The sequence below is a fragment of the Austrofundulus limnaeus genome, unplaced genomic scaffold (genome assembly GCF_001266775.1).
Source record: "Austrofundulus limnaeus strain Quisiro unplaced genomic scaffold, Austrofundulus_limnaeus-1.0 Scaffold436, whole genome shotgun sequence".
Classification (NCBI taxonomy): domain Eukaryota; kingdom Metazoa; phylum Chordata; class Actinopteri; order Cyprinodontiformes; family Rivulidae; genus Austrofundulus; species Austrofundulus limnaeus.
This window is the reverse complement of record NW_013952838.1, coordinates 107,625-125,182: the sequence shown is the minus strand read 5'-3', so window position 1 is coordinate 125,182 and position 17,558 is coordinate 107,625. Positions and strand designations below refer to the sequence as shown.

Here is a 17,558-nt window from a genome sequence, read left to right as displayed (position 1 = left end):
CTGTATGAATACCTTGGAATGACGAGGCAGCCACAATCAAGTACCTACAGAGAAATGAGTCTGGGTATATTGTTTCCAAGTCCAGTCAGTGATTTTTCTGGCCTTATCAGTGAGTTTGTTGATCTCTGGAACCACACCACAGTAGGTGGTACTTGGCATCACAGGCAGCATTTTACGTCTGARGATAAAGTAAAAAAGTAGTCAGCTCGTTTCATTCTTGGAAACAGGGTTGGTCCTTCAGTTCAGTTTTTTATACCATAGATCTGAACTTTACTAAATCAAACTCTTCCTTGACCTTTTCATGTTGTCTTTGATCAGGTTTTGATGTTAAAGTATATAACTGTTAAGAATCTTGAAATCTGGAGCAGAAGAGGCCTTTTGGCCCCCTCTCTGGGGTTTTAGGTTCACAGATGTTTTTTTGTTGACATCTCTGCTGCCTCAGCAGATCTTCATGTTATCTTGGTTCTAAACTCCAAAACACCAAAGGATTTTCTTTACGAATCTGTTGGTGTAAAGTCTTACTTTGAAATGTGTGTTTAGGTTGAGTGAGGACTTTAGGACTGTTTCCCTCCATTGATCAGAACAGATTGAGAAGATRTGACAAAAGTCAATAGTTCAAAGATCTTCAGACAGACAGAGCTGAAGCTGAGTGGAACTCTGCAGATACAGACCTGTAAAACAAAAAGTCCTTTTCCTGCACTGAAGGACTCCTCACTTTAAGGTTTTATTCATCTTYGTGTCCCGTCAAACTATTTGCAAAGAGATGCTGAAATCTGTTTTGCATCAACTTTGAACCAACTCTGGATTTATCACACCCAACAATGACCAYGGAAATGTAAGTGTTTCTCTTTTGCATTTATTAACAAACCATGTAAAAAWGTGTCTTCAGTTCTTTACGTGGCACGGTTCTTCCTCTCTGTGGCAGGCCCGTGCAGAGGCGAGGTGGACCGTATAGAACCGAACCGGCCACAGACCTGAGCCGCTGGAGGCTGACCTCTGTGGAGGGCAGGCAGACCTGGGACTACATGGAGGACGAGGACACCCCTGTCAGAGAGCAGACCATGCTGGAAGCTCATTGCGTCGGCTTGGACACTGTAGGTATTTTATTGTTGTCTGCTGTGATACTGAAACTTCAAAACTGTGACGAGTTGTTTCACTTCTTGTTTGATTCCATCACGTAGAGCTGATATTTCAGGGACAGAGGGACGTACAAAATTATAACATTCTTACCACTGGTTACAAAGTGAGGGCATGATTTGACTGAGGTCTTTGGACCACAACTTAAAACAGAGACTGAGCATGATGTTGAGAGTTTAACTCATTTATTAATATCATAAAAACAATAGAATAAACAATGAATATTGCACACTGCTCAGTGGAACAGAGACTGAACAACAGCAGATGTCCAAGYGAGATAAGAGAGTTCAGAGAGGTCATGGCCCTGGGCAGGAAACTGTTTCAGTCTGTTGGTTCTGGTTTTGACTGATTTAGTTCGAACAGTTGGGAACCATGGAGAGGTTCTGTCTGCAGAGACAGCAGAGGACGGTTCTTCCTGAGGGAGGACAGTTGCTGCTGGGCCTTCTTGATGACATCTGTGATGTTATTTGTTCAAGAGAGGTCATAAACTTAACATGTGACCTCTCCACACACTCGTCATTGACAGAGGTGTGCCAGATCAGTTCTATGCTTCCTGAAGTGCACGATGATCCCCTTCATTTTCATGACGTTCAGTGCAAAATTGTTGTCTGAGCACCAAGTCTTTAAAATCTGGACCGCCTCCTTGTCTCCCATCGAAATGATTCCAACCAGTGTAGGGCCTAACCAACCATCACCTTCACAGGTGCAGCCAGCGAAGTCATTCGGCCAGTGTTGAACTGTTGTACGAGCACCACTCGTCATTTATAACTCTCTCCACAGAGTAAGTTTGTGCCTGACTCTCCAGCTGCCCAGACTTCCTCCGATGCTTACATGAAAGGCATGAACTTCTTCAGCCACCTCCAGGCCGAGGACGGTCACTGGCCCATGGAGTACACCGGACCCCTCTTCACTCTCCCAAGTAAATCAACCCGATGAGTTCCACACCTGCACTTCTACTCTGACATTTTAAAGAACATCGCACGTCCCTAAAATATTTTTAATTCTGTCATGTCTTGAAAATATTAGAAAACATCCACGGCAGTTGGTTTGAATGAGCTCTAACTGTTTTTATACGGACATTTTTGTGAATACGGTGGTTCGTCTGACTCTATATCTCCAGGTTTCCTTATCGTGTGTCACCTGACAAAGATCCAGCTGCCAGAGGCCTGGAAGAAGGAGATGGTGAGGTACCAACGCTCCGTTCAGCTGCCAGATGGCGGCTGGGGTCTGTAAGTCCATGTCTTTCATCAACCAGGCTAGCTTGTTGGACATGACGTTAGTAGATAATGGCCTCAGTGTTTGCTAATCCGTGGCTTGTTTCCAGGCACATAGAAGATAAATCTACCGTGTTCGGAACGGCGCTGAACTACATTGCTTTGAGGATCCTGGGGGTGGATCCTGATGATCCAGGTTTAGTTTGCGCTCGGGACAACCTGCACAGAAAAGGTTTGGTTGAGAAGAAAAACTCCATCTTCAGTGTGGTACATGCAGCCATACCAAACAGCCCTGTGACTACCTGTCACCCTTTATATTAGTCTTTATCTTCTCGAGGAGTGTTATTCTTTGTGCCAAGGCCAGTTGCTTTAGTTTTTTCTGCACTTGTACAACATTGAAACTGGATTTGGTAAAAATACATGCAGTTACAGGTCTGATCTGTTGAAGGTGGTGCAGTTGGGATTCCTTCATGGGGTAAATTCTGGCTCGCTGTACTAAACGTCTACAGCTGGGAGGGCATGAACACTTTATTCCCAGAGATGTGGTGAGTTTATGGAGTATTAATGTTCTAAATATTAGGTGAACGTGTTTCCATCTCTACAGATTCAAGGCGTGGTCATGTATTTTATGTTTTTCAGGTTGCTGCCCACCTGGGTACCAGCCCACCCCTCTGTCCTGTGGTGTCACTGCAGGCAGGTCTATTTATCCATGGGCTTCTGCTATGCTGTTCGACTGAGCGCAGAGGAAGACCCTCTGATTCTCAGCCTCAGACAGGTGCTAAACCACAAGAGGGGGCCATGATTGTAATATAAAGATAACTTTAGTAGGAGTGTCCCTGAAACAAATCAAAAAATTTAAAAGTAAGGATCTGATTTTGTATACCTCTGTAGAATCACATGGCTCCACAGCTCCTAATTCAGTGGTGTCCAATGAGTTCTGCATGTTTTAAGAGCTGCCCTGGTTCAACACTGCTGAATCTAATGAGTGCCTGATTAGTAGGCCTCTGCAGATCTTGATTGCATACTGAGGAGGCCTACTATTTGAGCACTCCTTAGGTTCAGCTGTGTTGAACAAGGGCAGTACCTAAAACATGCAGGACACCGGCCCTTGATGACTGACTTTGGACACCACTGTCCTAAGGCAACAAAACCATATTTTCTCTGTGGCTGTGTATGGTTCTTCCACATGCTACTGAGGCCCCTGTTTGTTAAATACATAAATTGGTAAATTGCCAGTATTTTTTTGTTTCTTAAAGCTTTCATCATCCAATGAGTTGATGTTGAAATAAACTGTTTGGCAAAGAAGATTTGGCAATTTCTCATGGGCACAAGTGAATTTTTCTTACAAATGTGGTTTAATTTCAAATTATATAATGAAACTTTGCAAAGATACAAGATTAATATGTTTATGATGATCATCTCTTCATATCGAATACTTCATATGGAAGTTTATTTTTGGCTGGTTGTCTTTCAGGAGCTGTACGTTCAGGACTACGACATCATTAACTGGCCCGCTCAGAGGAATAACGTGGCAGAGTGTGACCTGTACACGCCTCACAGTACGCTGCTAAACATCCTCTACAGTAAGTGTTGGGCAACATGCAGAGTGCAAAAGTCTTGATAATGTGTTGTTATTGGAGCCAACCGCTCCTTTTATCCCAGCAAAGTGGTCTTGAGCAGTTTTAGAAGCATTTTGTTGGTCATTAGCTGCATTTCCACTCAGCTGACACTTTCAGAAAGTTTCCAAAGCATTGATCAAGGCCACTTTAAAAGATCACAAGAACATCTCCTACCATTGAAGAAAACCCATAAGAGACTCTGTGATTCTGTTCTTGTGATGCTGCAGAGGTGTTGAACGTGTACGAAGCTCACCACAGTGCCGCGCTGAGAAAAAAGGCTGTCAAAGAGCTGTATGAGCACATCCAGGCAGACGATCGCTTCAGCAAATGTATCAATGTTGGACTGGTAATAAAACATCGTAATAAGACAACAAAACCCAGAGAAGACCCAAGAAACTAATCCTCAACTCTTCTGTGTTTAAACTTGATGAGTTTGTCATTTCTTGTAGGTCTCTAAGCTTCTCAACATGTTGGTTCAGTGGTACAAGGGCGGTCCCTCCTCTGCAGCTTTTCAGGATCACGTCTCCAGGGTCCCCAACCACATCTGGTCAGTCAGACTGTCTCTAGTAAAAAACTGTTTTTAAATTCAAGTATTTGTTTCAGTTCAACTGGCTGGTACAAACAGGAAGGACTTTGGTGACATTTTAAAGAGCGATCTGTGAAAACAAGATGTAATTCTGTAACAAACTCCTAACACTTTAAACAACTTTGTATAAGTACTGATATAAGTACTGAAAAATGATTGAACTAAGTACATTTACTGTGTTCCAGGATGGGACTGGATGGCCTGAAAATGCAGGTAAGAATTTGCAGAAGCAGTACAGCCTGGCATGTACCCAGTACTTTCTGGAACATACTAAGTACTGGACTGTACCAAGAATGTACAGGGTGACAAGACACTTTATAATACAGCCCAGTACCTGTAGGTATGTAGTACATAACAGGTACGTACCCCACTGAGATACCTGGTAATTACTAGGAGAATACCAATTACATACTCAGTACTCACCTGTAAATATGTACCCRTAAAAAACTGATATGTACAAATAAGTAAGTACCAGGTATGYGTGAATGTACTTTGTTAAGTAACTGGTACAGATTCAATAGGTAACTAGTAAGTACTTGTCAAATACCAGGTATGTACCCATGTAYTTATCAAGTACTTGCCTTACGGGGCTGAAATATGTTTTGCTACCAAATTAGCTTTATGCTGATTGTTGTTTAAACCTGATTAGACTTTGGAGCCTGATTCAAGATGGCCGCCACAGCTAACCAAACTTATCCAWCAAATAGTTATAACTGAGTCCATTTTACAGATAGTAGTAGCTGAGAGTCATCCCAAACACATAACCCAGGCATTCATTTATCATTTTATTGGCATTCGAGGCAACGAGTGACAAGCCTTTCTTTCAGGAACGTTTCCTTGTTTATTAACAYCTAACGTCAGTTTTCTTCCATCGAGGCTATGGACGGATCTCAGCTCTGGGACACTTGTTTTGCAGCTCAGGCTTTTCTTGAGGTAATAAAATAACTGTTTGTTTCCCTCTTGTTGTTCAAATGGTTTCAGTGTTCATCTCTTTTTTTTCAGGCTGGAGCTCAGAATGACCCCAAATACTCTGAGCATCTTCGTAAGGCGCATCTCTTTATCACAAATACACAGGTAGAGCACACGTATCTCATCTCAAAGAGGGAAATATAAAAAAAATTAAATATTTGATGAATAACGATGATTTTCATTCATGCAGATAGCTGAGGAGTATCCAGATTACCAGAAATACTACAGACAGATAAGCAAGGTACATTTTAGCCACGGTACACAAAGATATGCAACAAAAATAGAAATATTCACAGTTTTTGGTATTTTGGAGCACATGCCTCATATGTGTTCACATCAGGGAGGATTCCCCTTCAGCACTCGTGACTGCGGCTGGATTGTGGCCGACTGCACAGCCGAAGGCCTGAAGTCAGTGATGCTGCTGGAGGAGCTCTGTCCCTGCATCAGGCAGCCTGTCGCCTCCGAACGTCTGTACGATGCCGTCAACGTGGTGAGGTTTCTGAATCTGTCCTCAGAAAAACTGACGCCTCAGCTCCTGACTGAGTTAAAACCTTTACGGTTGTTTTTGTTACGCAGCTGCTGAGCATGAGAAACAAAGATGGTGGATTTGCTACGTATGAAACTACAAGAGGAGGAAGACTGCTGGAGATGCTCAACCCCTCTGAGGTGTTCGGTGAGTCAAAACTAACATTTAACTTGAAAGCTTTACTGCCGTTGAAACTGTTCTCAAGAAAACAAACCTGTAAAACTCTGCACCAGGTGACATCATGATAGATTACACCTACGTGGAGTGTACCTCATCAGTGATGCAGGCGTTGAGTCACTTCCARAAGTCCTACCCTGATCATCGCTCTGAGGAGATCAGGTACACGACACACAGGGTTTCAGAGTCCCTCTTACAGTTTAAGAAAATGATTTATTTTCCTCCAGCTGCACTCTGAGAGAAGGTCTGGAGTTCTGCAGGAGGGTGCAGAGACCTGATGGATCCTGGGAAGGGTGAGTGGCTCTGTGTTTTACCCCCTGATAACTAACAGGTCTCATGAGTCCTGCTCCCCTCCTCCTCAGGTCCTGGGGGGTCTGCTTCACGTACGGAACCTGGTTCGGCCTGGAAGCCTTCGCCTGCATGGGTCACACTTACCAGAATGAGTAAGAGCAGCAGAGAACGTGTTGRAGAACGTCTGGGTTCTCCTGAAGCAAACACACTGAAGGAGTCTGATCCTCTCTCTGTAAGCAGGGAGGTGCCTGAGGAGGTGCAGAAAGCYTGTGGCTTCCTGTTGGAGAGGCAGAGGTCAGACGGAGGCTGGGGGGAGGACTTTGAGTCGTGTGAGCAGCGCCGCTACATCCAGAGCAGCACCGCTCAGATCCACAACACCTGCTGGGCTTTGCTGGGACTCATGGCTGTCAGGTGAAGCTTTGGGCGTCGTACCAACACCTGCTTCCTGTCACACTCTGTCCAGGCTGGCTTTGGCTCAGGAGTCAACAAATGAAACCAACATCTAACCTCTTGTGTTGAAACAGACATCCTGAGCAGCAGGCCGTCGAGAGAGGAGTTCAGCTGTTGATTGACAAGCAGCTGCTGAACGGAGACTGGCCTCAGGTCAGTTACCAGCTTTAACCCCATCAGTCCTTCCACAGCAACAAAGACTGATTTAATCTTCCTGCCTTTCAGGGAAACATCACAGGCGTGTTCAACAAGAACTGTGGCATCCACTACGCCTCCWACAAAAATGTCTTCCCCATCATGACTCTTGGACGCTTCGCAAGGCTTTACCCAGCGGCGGCGACGAACCTGTGACGAATATGTCCCAAAGTAAATAAAACAGTTAAATCTTCAGGTTTGTTTTAAGGGACGACATTGTCACTGATTCATTTGTTTAAAAAAAAACTAACAGTTTAACAAAAAACCTCCTAGTGTGTTGTTTTTATACCTTCTTCCTTATGAAACTGTAAAATCAATTCATGTTACTTTTATTCTTAAACTTACCATCATTATTTCTAATAAATAATATTTTATCRAGTTTACAATCGATGTCATCTCAACCTGAACTTTATCTCTAAAATTAAAATAATGATCAGCCTCTTTTTAATAATTTAAATAAAACTTCTGAATGTGCAAAACAAAAACGTCTCTTTAGATGTTTGTCTTGTTTCTCTTATTTCTGTGAGTCTGCTTCTCCTTTCACAGGAAGTCTCCCTCAGAACAGAAGATGTTTGTGGACAGAGAAGTGTCCTCAGCGGAGCAGGACGTTGTCTTTCCATAGATCCAGAGCCGACCAGTAGGAAGCTCACAGAGGTACCAGACCAGTTTTTCATTGCCACAAGTCCCATTATCCAAAATGTTGGATATGAAAACACTTTACCAGGTGGAGGTTATGTTTTTCCTGTGGCTGGTGTTCTTCAAGGAACCATGTCTTCTTCTGTTTTCAGTTTTTTAACCCTCCTGTTATGTTCATTTCTGAGGAGCAGGAACTTAAACAGTTTCCTTACATGGAAGTTTTCAAAGTAATTTAATGCGAACAGAGAGAAAAAACATGTAGCAGCAACAAAAGCAAAGCTGTATCAGATTATGTTCAAAATAAAATCATTGTATGTCAGTATAACAACACCTTCAAACTGTTGTTTTAGTTAAACAGATTTAAAACTTCCTGGTCTCCTTTAGCAGCCAGAGAGGCTAATTATTACACTAGATGGCAGCACTGTGTCGAAATAAAATTAGGATTTAGCAAGTCTGCCTAACCTCACGTACCGGTGAGAAAACAATGAGTATAGAAGAAAAGTCAGACCAGCAGAGCTCAGTTTGATGCTTTTCAGCAGTTCCTCACAGCTGCAGCTGCCCAGCCAGCGGGTGGTTTGGGTAAAGCCTGGAGAAGCGGCCCAGGGTCCAGATGGGGAAGACGTTCCTGTAGGAGGTGTAACTGATGGCACAGCTTTTGTTGAACACACCTGAGATGTTTTCCTTTAAAAAAAAAGAAGAAAAGTTGACTTTACAATGTCTGGATGAAAGTAATCAGAGTTAAAGCTGGTAACTGACCTGAGGCCAGTCTCCGTTCAGCAGCTGCTTGTCAATCAACAGCTGAACTCCTCTCTCGACGGCCTGCTGCTCAGGATGTCTGTTTCAACACAAGAGGTTAGATGTTGGTTTCATTTGTTGACTCCTGAGCCAAAGCCAGCCTGGACAGAGTGTGACAGGAAGCAGGTGTTGGTACGACGCCCAAAGCTTCACCTGACAGCCATGAGTCCCAGCAAAGCCCAGCAGGTGTTGTGGATCTGAGCGGTGCTGCTCTGGATGTAGCGGCGCTGCTCACACGACTCAAAGTCCTCCCCCCAGCCTCCGTCTGACCTCTGCCTCTCCAACAGGAAGCCACAAGCTTTCTGCACCTCCTCAGGCACCTCCCTGCTTACAGAGAGAGGATCAGACTCCTTCAGTGTGTTTGCTTCAGGAGAACCCAGACGTTCTYCAACACGTTCTCTGCTGCTCTTACTCATTCTGGTAAGTGTGACCCATGCAGGCGAAGGCTTCCAGGCCGAACCAGGTTCCGTACGTGAAGCAGACCCCCCAGGACCTGAGGAGGAGGGGAGCAGGACTCATGAGACCTGTTAGTTATCAGGGGGTAAAACACAGATCCACTTACCCTTCCCAGGATCCATCAGGTCTCTGCACCCTCCTGCAGAACTCCAGACCTTCTCTCAGAGTGCAGCTGGAGGAAAATAAATCATTTTCTTAAACTGTAAGAGGGACTCTGAAACCCTGTGTGTCGTGTACCTGATCTCCTCAGAGCGATGATCAGGGTAGGACTTCTGGAAGTGACTCAACGCCTGCATCACAGCCGAGGTACACTCCACGTAGGTGTAATCTATCATGATGTCACCTGGTGCAGACACACAGAAGAACTTTTTTAAAAGGACGCACATATTCCTCCTCCTCTCTGAACCGGCTGCTAACTGACTCACCAAACACCTCGGAGGGGTTGAGCATCTCCAGCAGTCTTCCTCCTCTCTTAGTTTCATACGTGGCGAATCCGCCATCTTTGTTTCTCATGCTCAGCAGCTAAAGAACAGCGGCCGACATGTGACGGGGAGAAAAGGGAAACAAGAAAACAGAACAAGAGGAGAGAAACGTCATTTTCTGCTAAAATGAAGAGCAGATGCTGAGTGCTAAAACAAGCAGAACAAAGCTAAAGTTATACAAATTGGATCTAAAAGCTAAAATTAGCTAAACTAGAGATGAAAAACTAAAATTTGCCAAAAGTATTTAAAAGCTAAAAGAAAGTTGTTGAAGCTAAAACAAGCAGAACATGACTGAAAACTGAAAAATGGCACATACAAGCCTAAATAAGCTAAATCAGAGCTAAAAGAATAACATTTGCTAAATAACAGCTAAAAGCTCAAATTTGTAAAATGCTAGTGAACAGTGCCTGAAAGGTAAAAGGTGCAGAACAGTAGTTAAAATTAGCTAAAAGATAGCTAAAAGGAACATAATTGTTATTAACTAAAASCAGAACAGTTGCTAAAAATTAGCTAAAAGACAGCTGAAAGGGGAAAATGGTTATTAACAGCAGAACAACAGCTAAAAATTATCTAAAAGAGCTAAAAGGAGAAAAATGGTCATCAACTAAAATAATCTGTACAATAGCTAAAAAGTAGCTAAAATTAACTAAAAGGAGCAAAATGTTCAACTAAAAGAATCAGAATAGCTAAAAAGTAGCTAAAAAGTAGCTAAAATAAACTAAAAGGAGCAAAATGTTCAACTAAAATAATCAGAATAGCTAAAAAGTAGCTAAAATTAACAAAAAATAGCTAAATGTTCATCAACTAAAAGAATCAGAATAGCTAAAAAGTAGCTTAAATTAACTAAAAGGAGCAAAATGTTTAACTAAAAGAATCAGAATAGCTAAAAAGTAGCTAAAACATAGCTAAAATTAACTAAAAATAGCAAAATGTTCATCAACTAAAAGAATCAGAACAGGAGCTAAAATGTAAAAGTAGCAGAAGACGACAGTAGCTATGAAAGAAGTATTGAGTTCTGCAGTTTCACCACGTTGACAGGACCAAACAGGCGCTCGGGGGTAAAGCGCTGCCTGATGGAGGGACAGAGCTCCTCCAGCAGCATCACTGACTTCAGGCCTTCGGCTGTGCAGTCGGCCACAATCCAGCCGCAGTCACGAGTGCTGAAGGGGAATCCTCCCTGACGCACAGAGACAAGCAACACATCAGCAACCTACTCAAGCATCAGAGTGAAAGTGAAGCTGGTACCTTGTTCATCTGTCTGTAGTATTTCTGGTAATCCGGAGGATTCTCTGGGATCTGAGAGGAAGCAGGAGTTAGACATCAGCTTGTGTTTGTTCTCGTTAAACAAAGTGTGAGTCTGCTGCACCTGTGTGAGTGTGAGGAATCGATGCGCCTCCTGAAGACACTCGGACAGGTTCAGGTCGTTCTGGGCTCCAGCCTGAAACAAATCCCCAAAACAAAGCTGCTGAGCCTCCAGCTGCAGAACCGCTGAGAGAGCTGAGCCGCTGCTCGTTTCAACCTTACCTCGAGAAAAGCCTGAACAGCAAAACAAGTGTCCCAGAGCTGAGAGCCGTTTGTTCCCTGAAGAATCAAATCAAGGATTAAAGGAAATTAATTCTGTCTATTTGAAATTATTGCTGCTTAAATAAAAACAGATCCTCACCTGCATTTTCATTCCATCCAATCCCAACCTGCAGCACAGAAAATTAGTCGTTAAAATTTGGCTTTTTGTTTACTTTTTGTGCAAAGACTGGTGCTTTTGGAGAGAATCTGACGGACCAGAGGTAGTCTGGGATCCTAGAGACGTGCTCCTGAAACGCTGCAGAGGACGRCCCCTCCACGTACCAACGCACCAGCATGTTGATGGTCTTTGAGATCTGTAAAGATCGGTCAAACTTCATGTGGTGAACGCTGATTCAGCAAAATGTTCGGCTCGTTTAGGAGACCAGTCCTTTTATACTATTAAAATATTAAATTACATTTAGATCTCTTCAAATCTTTAGTTCTTTAAAATCTACTTCAGCTAATCAACTGCTACAGCTGATGCTAATACTGCTGATGCTAATTCCACCAAAGCTCATTTTAGTTAAAAGCTAACATCTTGCAAATATTTAAGTAGCATCTTGGCTACTTTTAGTTTTCAGTGTTGTTACTTTTAGTGTTTAGCTAGCTTTTTGCAAACTTAAGGTTTTAGCTAGCCATTTGCTACTTTTAGCTAGCRTTTTGTACTTAGACKGCTTCTTTTTTGTTTTGATAGCATTTTTGTTCTTTTAGCTAATGTTTATATTAATTCTAACTTGTAGCTGCTACTTTTGGCCACTAGTTATTTTGCTTTATTTAGCTTTCAGCTCAGCTTCAGCTTCTTCAGCAAATTTTGGCACAGTCATTCAGCAATGTTAGCATTTTTATGCCTTGATGTTTTAGCTACACATTTGCAACTTTTGGCTTTTAGCATTTTAGTTAGCATTTTCTTTTCTGTAGTTAACAGTTTGCTACTTTGGAGGTTTTGATAGCATTTTTCTTATTTTAGCTAGTGTTATTTTTAAATTTTATTTGATACTTTTGGCTAATAAATAAAACGTTGCCTCATTTAGCTTTCAGCTCAGCTTCAGCATTTTTGCAGAAAATAATTTTTGCTAACTTTAGCATAAGCCTTTGATTTGTTAATCTTCGCACTGTCTGTGCTTTTTGCTGTTCTGCTTCTTTTAGCTTTAAGCTATCCTGCTGCACTTTCTAACTTGTGTTTTTCTTGTTTAAAATTAATCAGCTTAGTTTCATCTTCTTCGGCAGTCATTCAGCTCCCAGCATTCTTGAGTTATTGTTTTATTTTATGGTGTTTTAGACAAGGTTTGTCCCRTGAATGTGTATTTTATCTAAGTTTGATTTGAGTTTATTTAGTAAATAATATATGTTCATCCGTATATTAAAGGTTCATAAAATAAAATTACTTAGTGAAAACTCTTATTTCCATTGTGGTCCAGTAAAGTGTTATTACCGGTCCAATACTGATACATTTGGTGAAGCGATCATCGGCCTGGATGTGCTCGTACAGCTCTTTGACGGCCTTTTCCCTCAGCGTGGCGCTGTGGTGGGCTTCGTACAGGTTTAATAACACTATAGGATAACAAACAGGTGTTAGTGATGGGAGAGGGAGCAGAGGAAACCTGTGATTAAAATGTACKTACTGTAGGCGGCCGTCAGCAGCGTGCTGTGAGGCGTGTACAGGTCACACGCTGCCACGTTGTTCTTCTGAGCGGGCCAGTTAATGGTGTCGTAGTCCTGGACATACAGCTCCTGAAGGACAAACATCATAAATCTATCTATAAAAAAATATTAAAGCATGTTAAATTTTAGCTCAACATSTRGTAAAATCGACCAAATTASAGCAACTTTTCTCTTCGCTAAGATAAATTAGCTGTTAATTAACTGATTTGACTCGTAACAGTAACCAGATGTGGATCAACATCCACAGGAACATTTCTGTCAGTTTTATTAAAATCCAAGGAGTGGTTCATGAAATATTTCCCCTGCTGCTGTTATGCCTCTGAGCCACCAAGGGAAGTAGTCACAGGGTCGAGTTGGAAAGTAAGTGTGAAGTCGGGGTGGGCACGTGCTGTGCAGTTACTTGTTTTTCTGCACGTCTTTGGCAGCAGGCCATAAATATTACTCCAAAATTACAATACGTTGGGTGATAATGCTTCATAAACTGCCAAATTTAGAACAAAATGTCAAGAAAAAAAATCTTTCACCAATTTTTTTTCAAGATTTCTTTCAGATAYGAACAAAATTCAGGAGTGGTCCAGACCTGTCGTATATTTTACCAGCAGTCAGTCTGCTGTTATCCAGACGGGTTTTCCTCCCTAATAACTTTATATTTCATTAGTTTGAMGATATTTTGAGTTGAAAATAAATCACACTCCATAATTATGTTGACAATATTTGGAATTAGATTTTGGTTGGATTAAATTAAATTGGCTATTAATGCTGTTGTATAACACTACAATATTAATATGGAGATCTCAACCTAAAAACCAACTTAAATTATGCTTTTGTTTACACTTAAATTAAGAATATTTTACCAAAAAAAAAAAACCAGAGCAGGACTAGAGTGTACGTCCCACAGGAGACACGACATTAACAGCACATTTCATTCCTCAGCTTTAGCAGCTCCTTTAATTCCACAGCTGATGCTGCTAAAAATGACAGAYTTCCTTTTGTGGATCTCTGAGAGCAGAACTTCAATCTTCGAACTTGTAAAGTTTTTCTTTTACTTTGTGATGTCATTTATGAATGGACACTTCCTGGTATGTGTGGCAGGAAACATATATCCTTATATGGTGTTTCTAGGGTGGTGATTATGCTAATCTCCTCTCCCTGTGCACGATCAGCTGATACACATTCATCAGTTTACGCAGCTCATTTACACACGTTTCCTGAAGATAGAAGAGTTTGTTGAATCTGACGTGACATGTTTGTACGAACCCTTCGTACGAACAAAAGTAAGAGAAATGTAGGATAAGAATACGAACATGTTCTTGCATGAGGCCCTGGCCCACTGTTCTAAATTCTGGGTCGCTCCACAGAAGCTGAATCACCTGTCTGAGGCTGAGGATTAGAGGGTCTTCCTCTGCGGTCAGTCTGACAGCGTAGCAGTAGCTCATGGGTAAATAAACCTGCCGACAGTGGCACCACAGGGTTGAGGGATGGGCTGGCATCCAATCAGGAAACAGCCTGAAACACACAGAGAGGAAAATATGCTCGAGCTGAAACAGCATCAGCTCGTGTTAGAGATGAACACCATTTGAGATCCTGGAAGTTGAAGTCGAAAGGGGAACAACATCCATATAGTATGGTCACAAATACAGTCCCGCCCCCTCCCACTTTTCAGAAGGATTACAGGTTAAATACCCCATGTTAGAGGTAAAGGCTACAAAATCATCTCCAAGCAGCTTCATGTCACGAGGGCTGGCTAAAAAAATGGATTGGATGGATGGAACAATGTGTCTGGGCAAAACCAAACAAACTAAAGAATCACTAACATTACCAGCTGACTCTGCGTGGACGCAAGAGGAAATGCGACCCCAGGTTGATCTGATGAATAATGTTGATGTTAGAAAAAGATCTAAAACCATCCAGGCTGTTTATGGATTGATTGATTTATCTTCCAAGCAGGTGGAGGAGGACCTACCACATCTCTGGCAGTAATGTGTTCATGCCCTCCCAGCTGTAGACGTTTAAAATAGCGAGCCAGAATTTACCCCACGATGGAATCCCGGCTGCACCGCCTAAAACAAGCCGAGCACAGGCAGAAACATTAAATACTGCTACGATAAGAGGGAGAGTTTCATAGCATTCAGCGCAGCGGTTAGAGCTTTCAGCCACAAATTAAACTTTGATTTGTCTCTAGATGTGAGTGAGACTATGAATGATTGTGTCTCGTTTGTCTCCGTGTCCCTGTGATGGACGGATGACCTGTCCAAGTGTCCCACTCCTCTCGTAGTGATAGCATCAGTCACTGCAGTGGGTAAGAAAATTGATAAATGAATGACTTTAGCTAGCTTTTTTGCTATTCTCAGCTCTGAGCTATCATTTTTCAGCTTTTAGCTATGTTGTGTTTTTATGCATTTAGCTAGCATTTTCACACTTATATATGTTTTTGCTACCTGTATAAACCTTGTTATTTTAACTTTTGTAGCCCTTTGGTACGTTTAGCTTACATTTTTTTCTGCTTCAAGCTGGTGTTTTGCTACTTTTAGCTTTCGGATATGTTACATTTTTATGCGTTTAGCTTTTAGGTAGCCTTTGGCTACTTATAGCATTAAGTTTTCTACTTTCAGCTTTTGGATTTGTTACATTTTTATGCATTTAGCTAGCCTTTAGGCACTTATAGCATTAAATTTGCTACTTACAGCTAGTGTTTTGCTACCTACCCTGTTACAATTTTTGGCTTTAGTATTGGTATTTTTAGCTTACTTTCTGCTCTTAGCAAGTGTTTAATGTGTTCTGGTCCTTTTTGCTTTTAGCTGATTTATTGCTTTTCTAGCTTTGAGGTGAGAGCTCTGGTGTTTTTAGCCGTTACAGCTCAGTTTCAGCTTCTTCAGAGCAGTCAGCTGTCAGCGGTCACACCTTTGCTGTGCAGGTTGTTCCGAGCACGGACCAAATCCGGGTCGTCAGGATCCACTCCCAGGATCCTGAGCGAGGTGTAGCTCAGCGCCGTTCCGAACACACTGGACTTATCTTCGATGTGCCTGAAGAGAACCAAACATGGCTGTCTTAATTAATGTCCCGTCATATTCGGCTGTTGTTGGACACTTTGGACCCGGACTTACAAACCCCAGCCACCGTCTGGCAGCTGGACTGAGCGCAGGTATCTCACCATCTCCCTCCTCCACACCTCAGGTAGGCTGATCCTCGCCACGTGACACGTGATGAGGAGACCTAGGAAGTATGAACAATACAATTTATTTAAAGTGCTTCTTTAAGGGTTTTTCAGTAAGAATGAAAGCTGCACCTGGGAGCAGGAAGAGGGGTCCACCATAGTCCCCCGCCCAGTGACCATCCTCTGCCTGGAGGCGACTGTAGAACCTCATGCCTTTCAAAGCTGCATCCTGAGCAGTTTCTGCAGCCGGGGAGTCAGGAGCAAACTTGCTCTGTGGGGAGAAATTTCACCAACTGTTATTTGAGAGGAAAAAAAACCTGAAAAATAAGAAACAAGCAAAGACCTACAGTGTCCAAGCCCAGGGAATGAGCCTCCAGCATGGTCTGCTCTCTGCCAGGGGGGTCCCGGTCCTCCACATAGTCCCAGGTCTGCCTGCCCTCCACCGAGGTTAGTCTCCAGCGGCTCAGGTCTGAGGCCGGTTCGGTTTTATAAGGCCCACCTCGCCTCCGCAGGTGCCTGCAACAAAAAAGGAAGCACAGATGGAAAAAAATCAGCTTTTGATCCAATTCTTTAAATTATTTAAATGCAACAACACATAAATTATCATTTTTATTTTAATTTAACAGCAGTTCTGAGTCCAGATAAAACTTTATTTTATTATTATTTTGGTGGGAGTCTGAACAGCTCTGTCTCTTCAGGACCCAAAGCTGGACTACTAAAACTACTGCTTTATGAATGAAATTATTTTCAATACAGTTGATAAAGTGGCTCAGTTTGGTTAATTTATACATAATAGTGACTTTAGCTTCGTCAGCCAAAAAAAGAGAGTGCACTACTCACGTTCCGTCAGCCATTTCTCCGTTACTGGACTTTTCCGAACCAAATGAACCAAAGTTCTGTTTGTGTTTGAGAGACTCCGCCGTCCCTGCTCTTTGCCTGGGAGTTGTAGTGTTTGAACCGCTGCTCACAGCGTCACGCATCACAAAGAAAACGACATCTCCCATGAGGCAGTGCGGTGCCGTTCGAGCGGTTCGCGAGCGGTGGGAAGACATGAGCAGAGACTCGATTGTCCAATCAGAAACCACTTAGGCGTGTAAATGGGCGGGTCTGTTCACGGATATCCAATCACGAAGCAACTAGGCGGTGAAATGGACGCGTCTACGGTGAGGCTATCCAATCAGGTTTCCCCTAAGATAAACACAGCCCATGTGCTCATAACAATCTGGAGATTTAAATTAAAAAAAGGACCAGGATCCCTCTTATTAAAAAGGAGAGATGAAAATTACGATGAGCAACAAGAAAAGTGTAGATATTAGAGAGGTAACATCCTAGAACACAGTTTGAATAATTTAAGAATAATTAAGAGTTGCCAGCAGGGGTCTGAGATGGACTGAAGACAGCTGTCCTCCTCCSCACCTGTTGTTCTTAGTTATAAGGTGGAAAACAGGTTTAGTCACAAATACAAAAGAAAGAAAAGTTAAAAAATAAAAATAAAAACTGATGATAATGTTTGACTAACAGGCAGATATTTATATGAGGCTTTTGGAGAAAATATTAAATATACTGGTGAGTGCATGCGCCCCACTTTTTATGACAGTGTGTGTGTGTGTGTGTGTGTGTGTGTGTGTGTGTGTGTGTGTGTGTGT

General features: G+C 42.4%; 2 protein-coding genes across 7 annotated transcripts; one reads left to right on the top strand and one right to left on the bottom strand.

The window, feature by feature from the left end:
- Positions 1-611: 611 nt before the first annotated feature.
- Positions 612-11,517, top strand: LOC106529311 (lanosterol synthase). 5 transcript variants are annotated; one of them, XR_001311623.1, is made up of 24 exons: positions 612-835; positions 926-1,094; positions 1,918-2,056; positions 2,258-2,366; positions 2,462-2,583; positions 2,800-2,896; positions 2,991-3,126; positions 3,826-3,934; positions 4,198-4,316; positions 4,420-4,517; positions 4,742-4,769; positions 5,433-5,489; positions 5,559-5,630; positions 5,716-5,766; positions 5,866-6,015; positions 6,102-6,198; positions 6,285-6,390; positions 6,456-6,521; positions 6,591-6,671; positions 6,757-6,930; positions 7,044-7,122; positions 7,195-7,335; positions 7,711-7,818; positions 11,283-11,517. XR_001311623.1 is itself a non-coding variant. In XM_014024690.1 (23 exons), the coding sequence occupies exons 1-22, from the start codon at positions 822-824 to the stop codon at positions 7,318-7,320; spliced, it is 2,199 nt and encodes a 732-aa protein (XP_013880144.1). In that variant the 5' UTR covers positions 612-821; the 3' UTR covers positions 7,321-7,335; positions 7,711-8,122. The 5 variants fall into 5 exon arrangements, 4 of the variants coding, with proteins under 4 accessions (XP_013880144.1, XP_013880145.1, XP_013880146.1 ...); XM_014024690.1 differs by lacking the exon at positions 11,283-11,517 and having other exon boundaries at positions 7,711-8,122; XM_014024691.1 differs by lacking the exon at positions 11,283-11,517 and having other exon boundaries at positions 7,195-7,360; positions 7,711-8,115.
- lss (lanosterol synthase (2,3-oxidosqualene-lanosterol cyclase)) lies at positions 8,016-17,484 on the bottom strand. Of its 2 annotated transcripts, none has more exons than XM_014024687.1 (22): positions 16,753-17,484; positions 16,260-16,428; positions 16,045-16,183; positions 15,863-15,971; positions 15,660-15,781; positions 14,722-14,818; positions 14,129-14,264; positions 12,719-12,827; positions 12,529-12,647; positions 11,313-11,410; positions 11,197-11,224; positions 11,058-11,114; positions 10,900-10,971; positions 10,779-10,829; positions 10,561-10,710; positions 9,477-9,573; positions 9,289-9,394; positions 9,158-9,223; positions 9,008-9,088; positions 8,749-8,922; positions 8,557-8,635; positions 8,016-8,481 (listed from the first exon to the last, which is right to left on the bottom strand). In XM_014024687.1, the coding sequence occupies exons 1-22, from the start codon at positions 16,962-16,964 to the stop codon at positions 8,344-8,346; spliced, it is 2,409 nt and encodes an 802-aa protein (XP_013880141.1). In that variant the 5' UTR covers positions 16,965-17,484; the 3' UTR covers positions 8,016-8,343. The 2 variants fall into 2 exon arrangements, with proteins under 2 accessions (XP_013880141.1, XP_013880142.1); XM_014024688.1 differs by having other exon boundaries at positions 8,749-8,919; positions 16,753-16,770.
- Between the last annotated feature and the right edge of the window lie 74 nt (positions 17,485-17,558).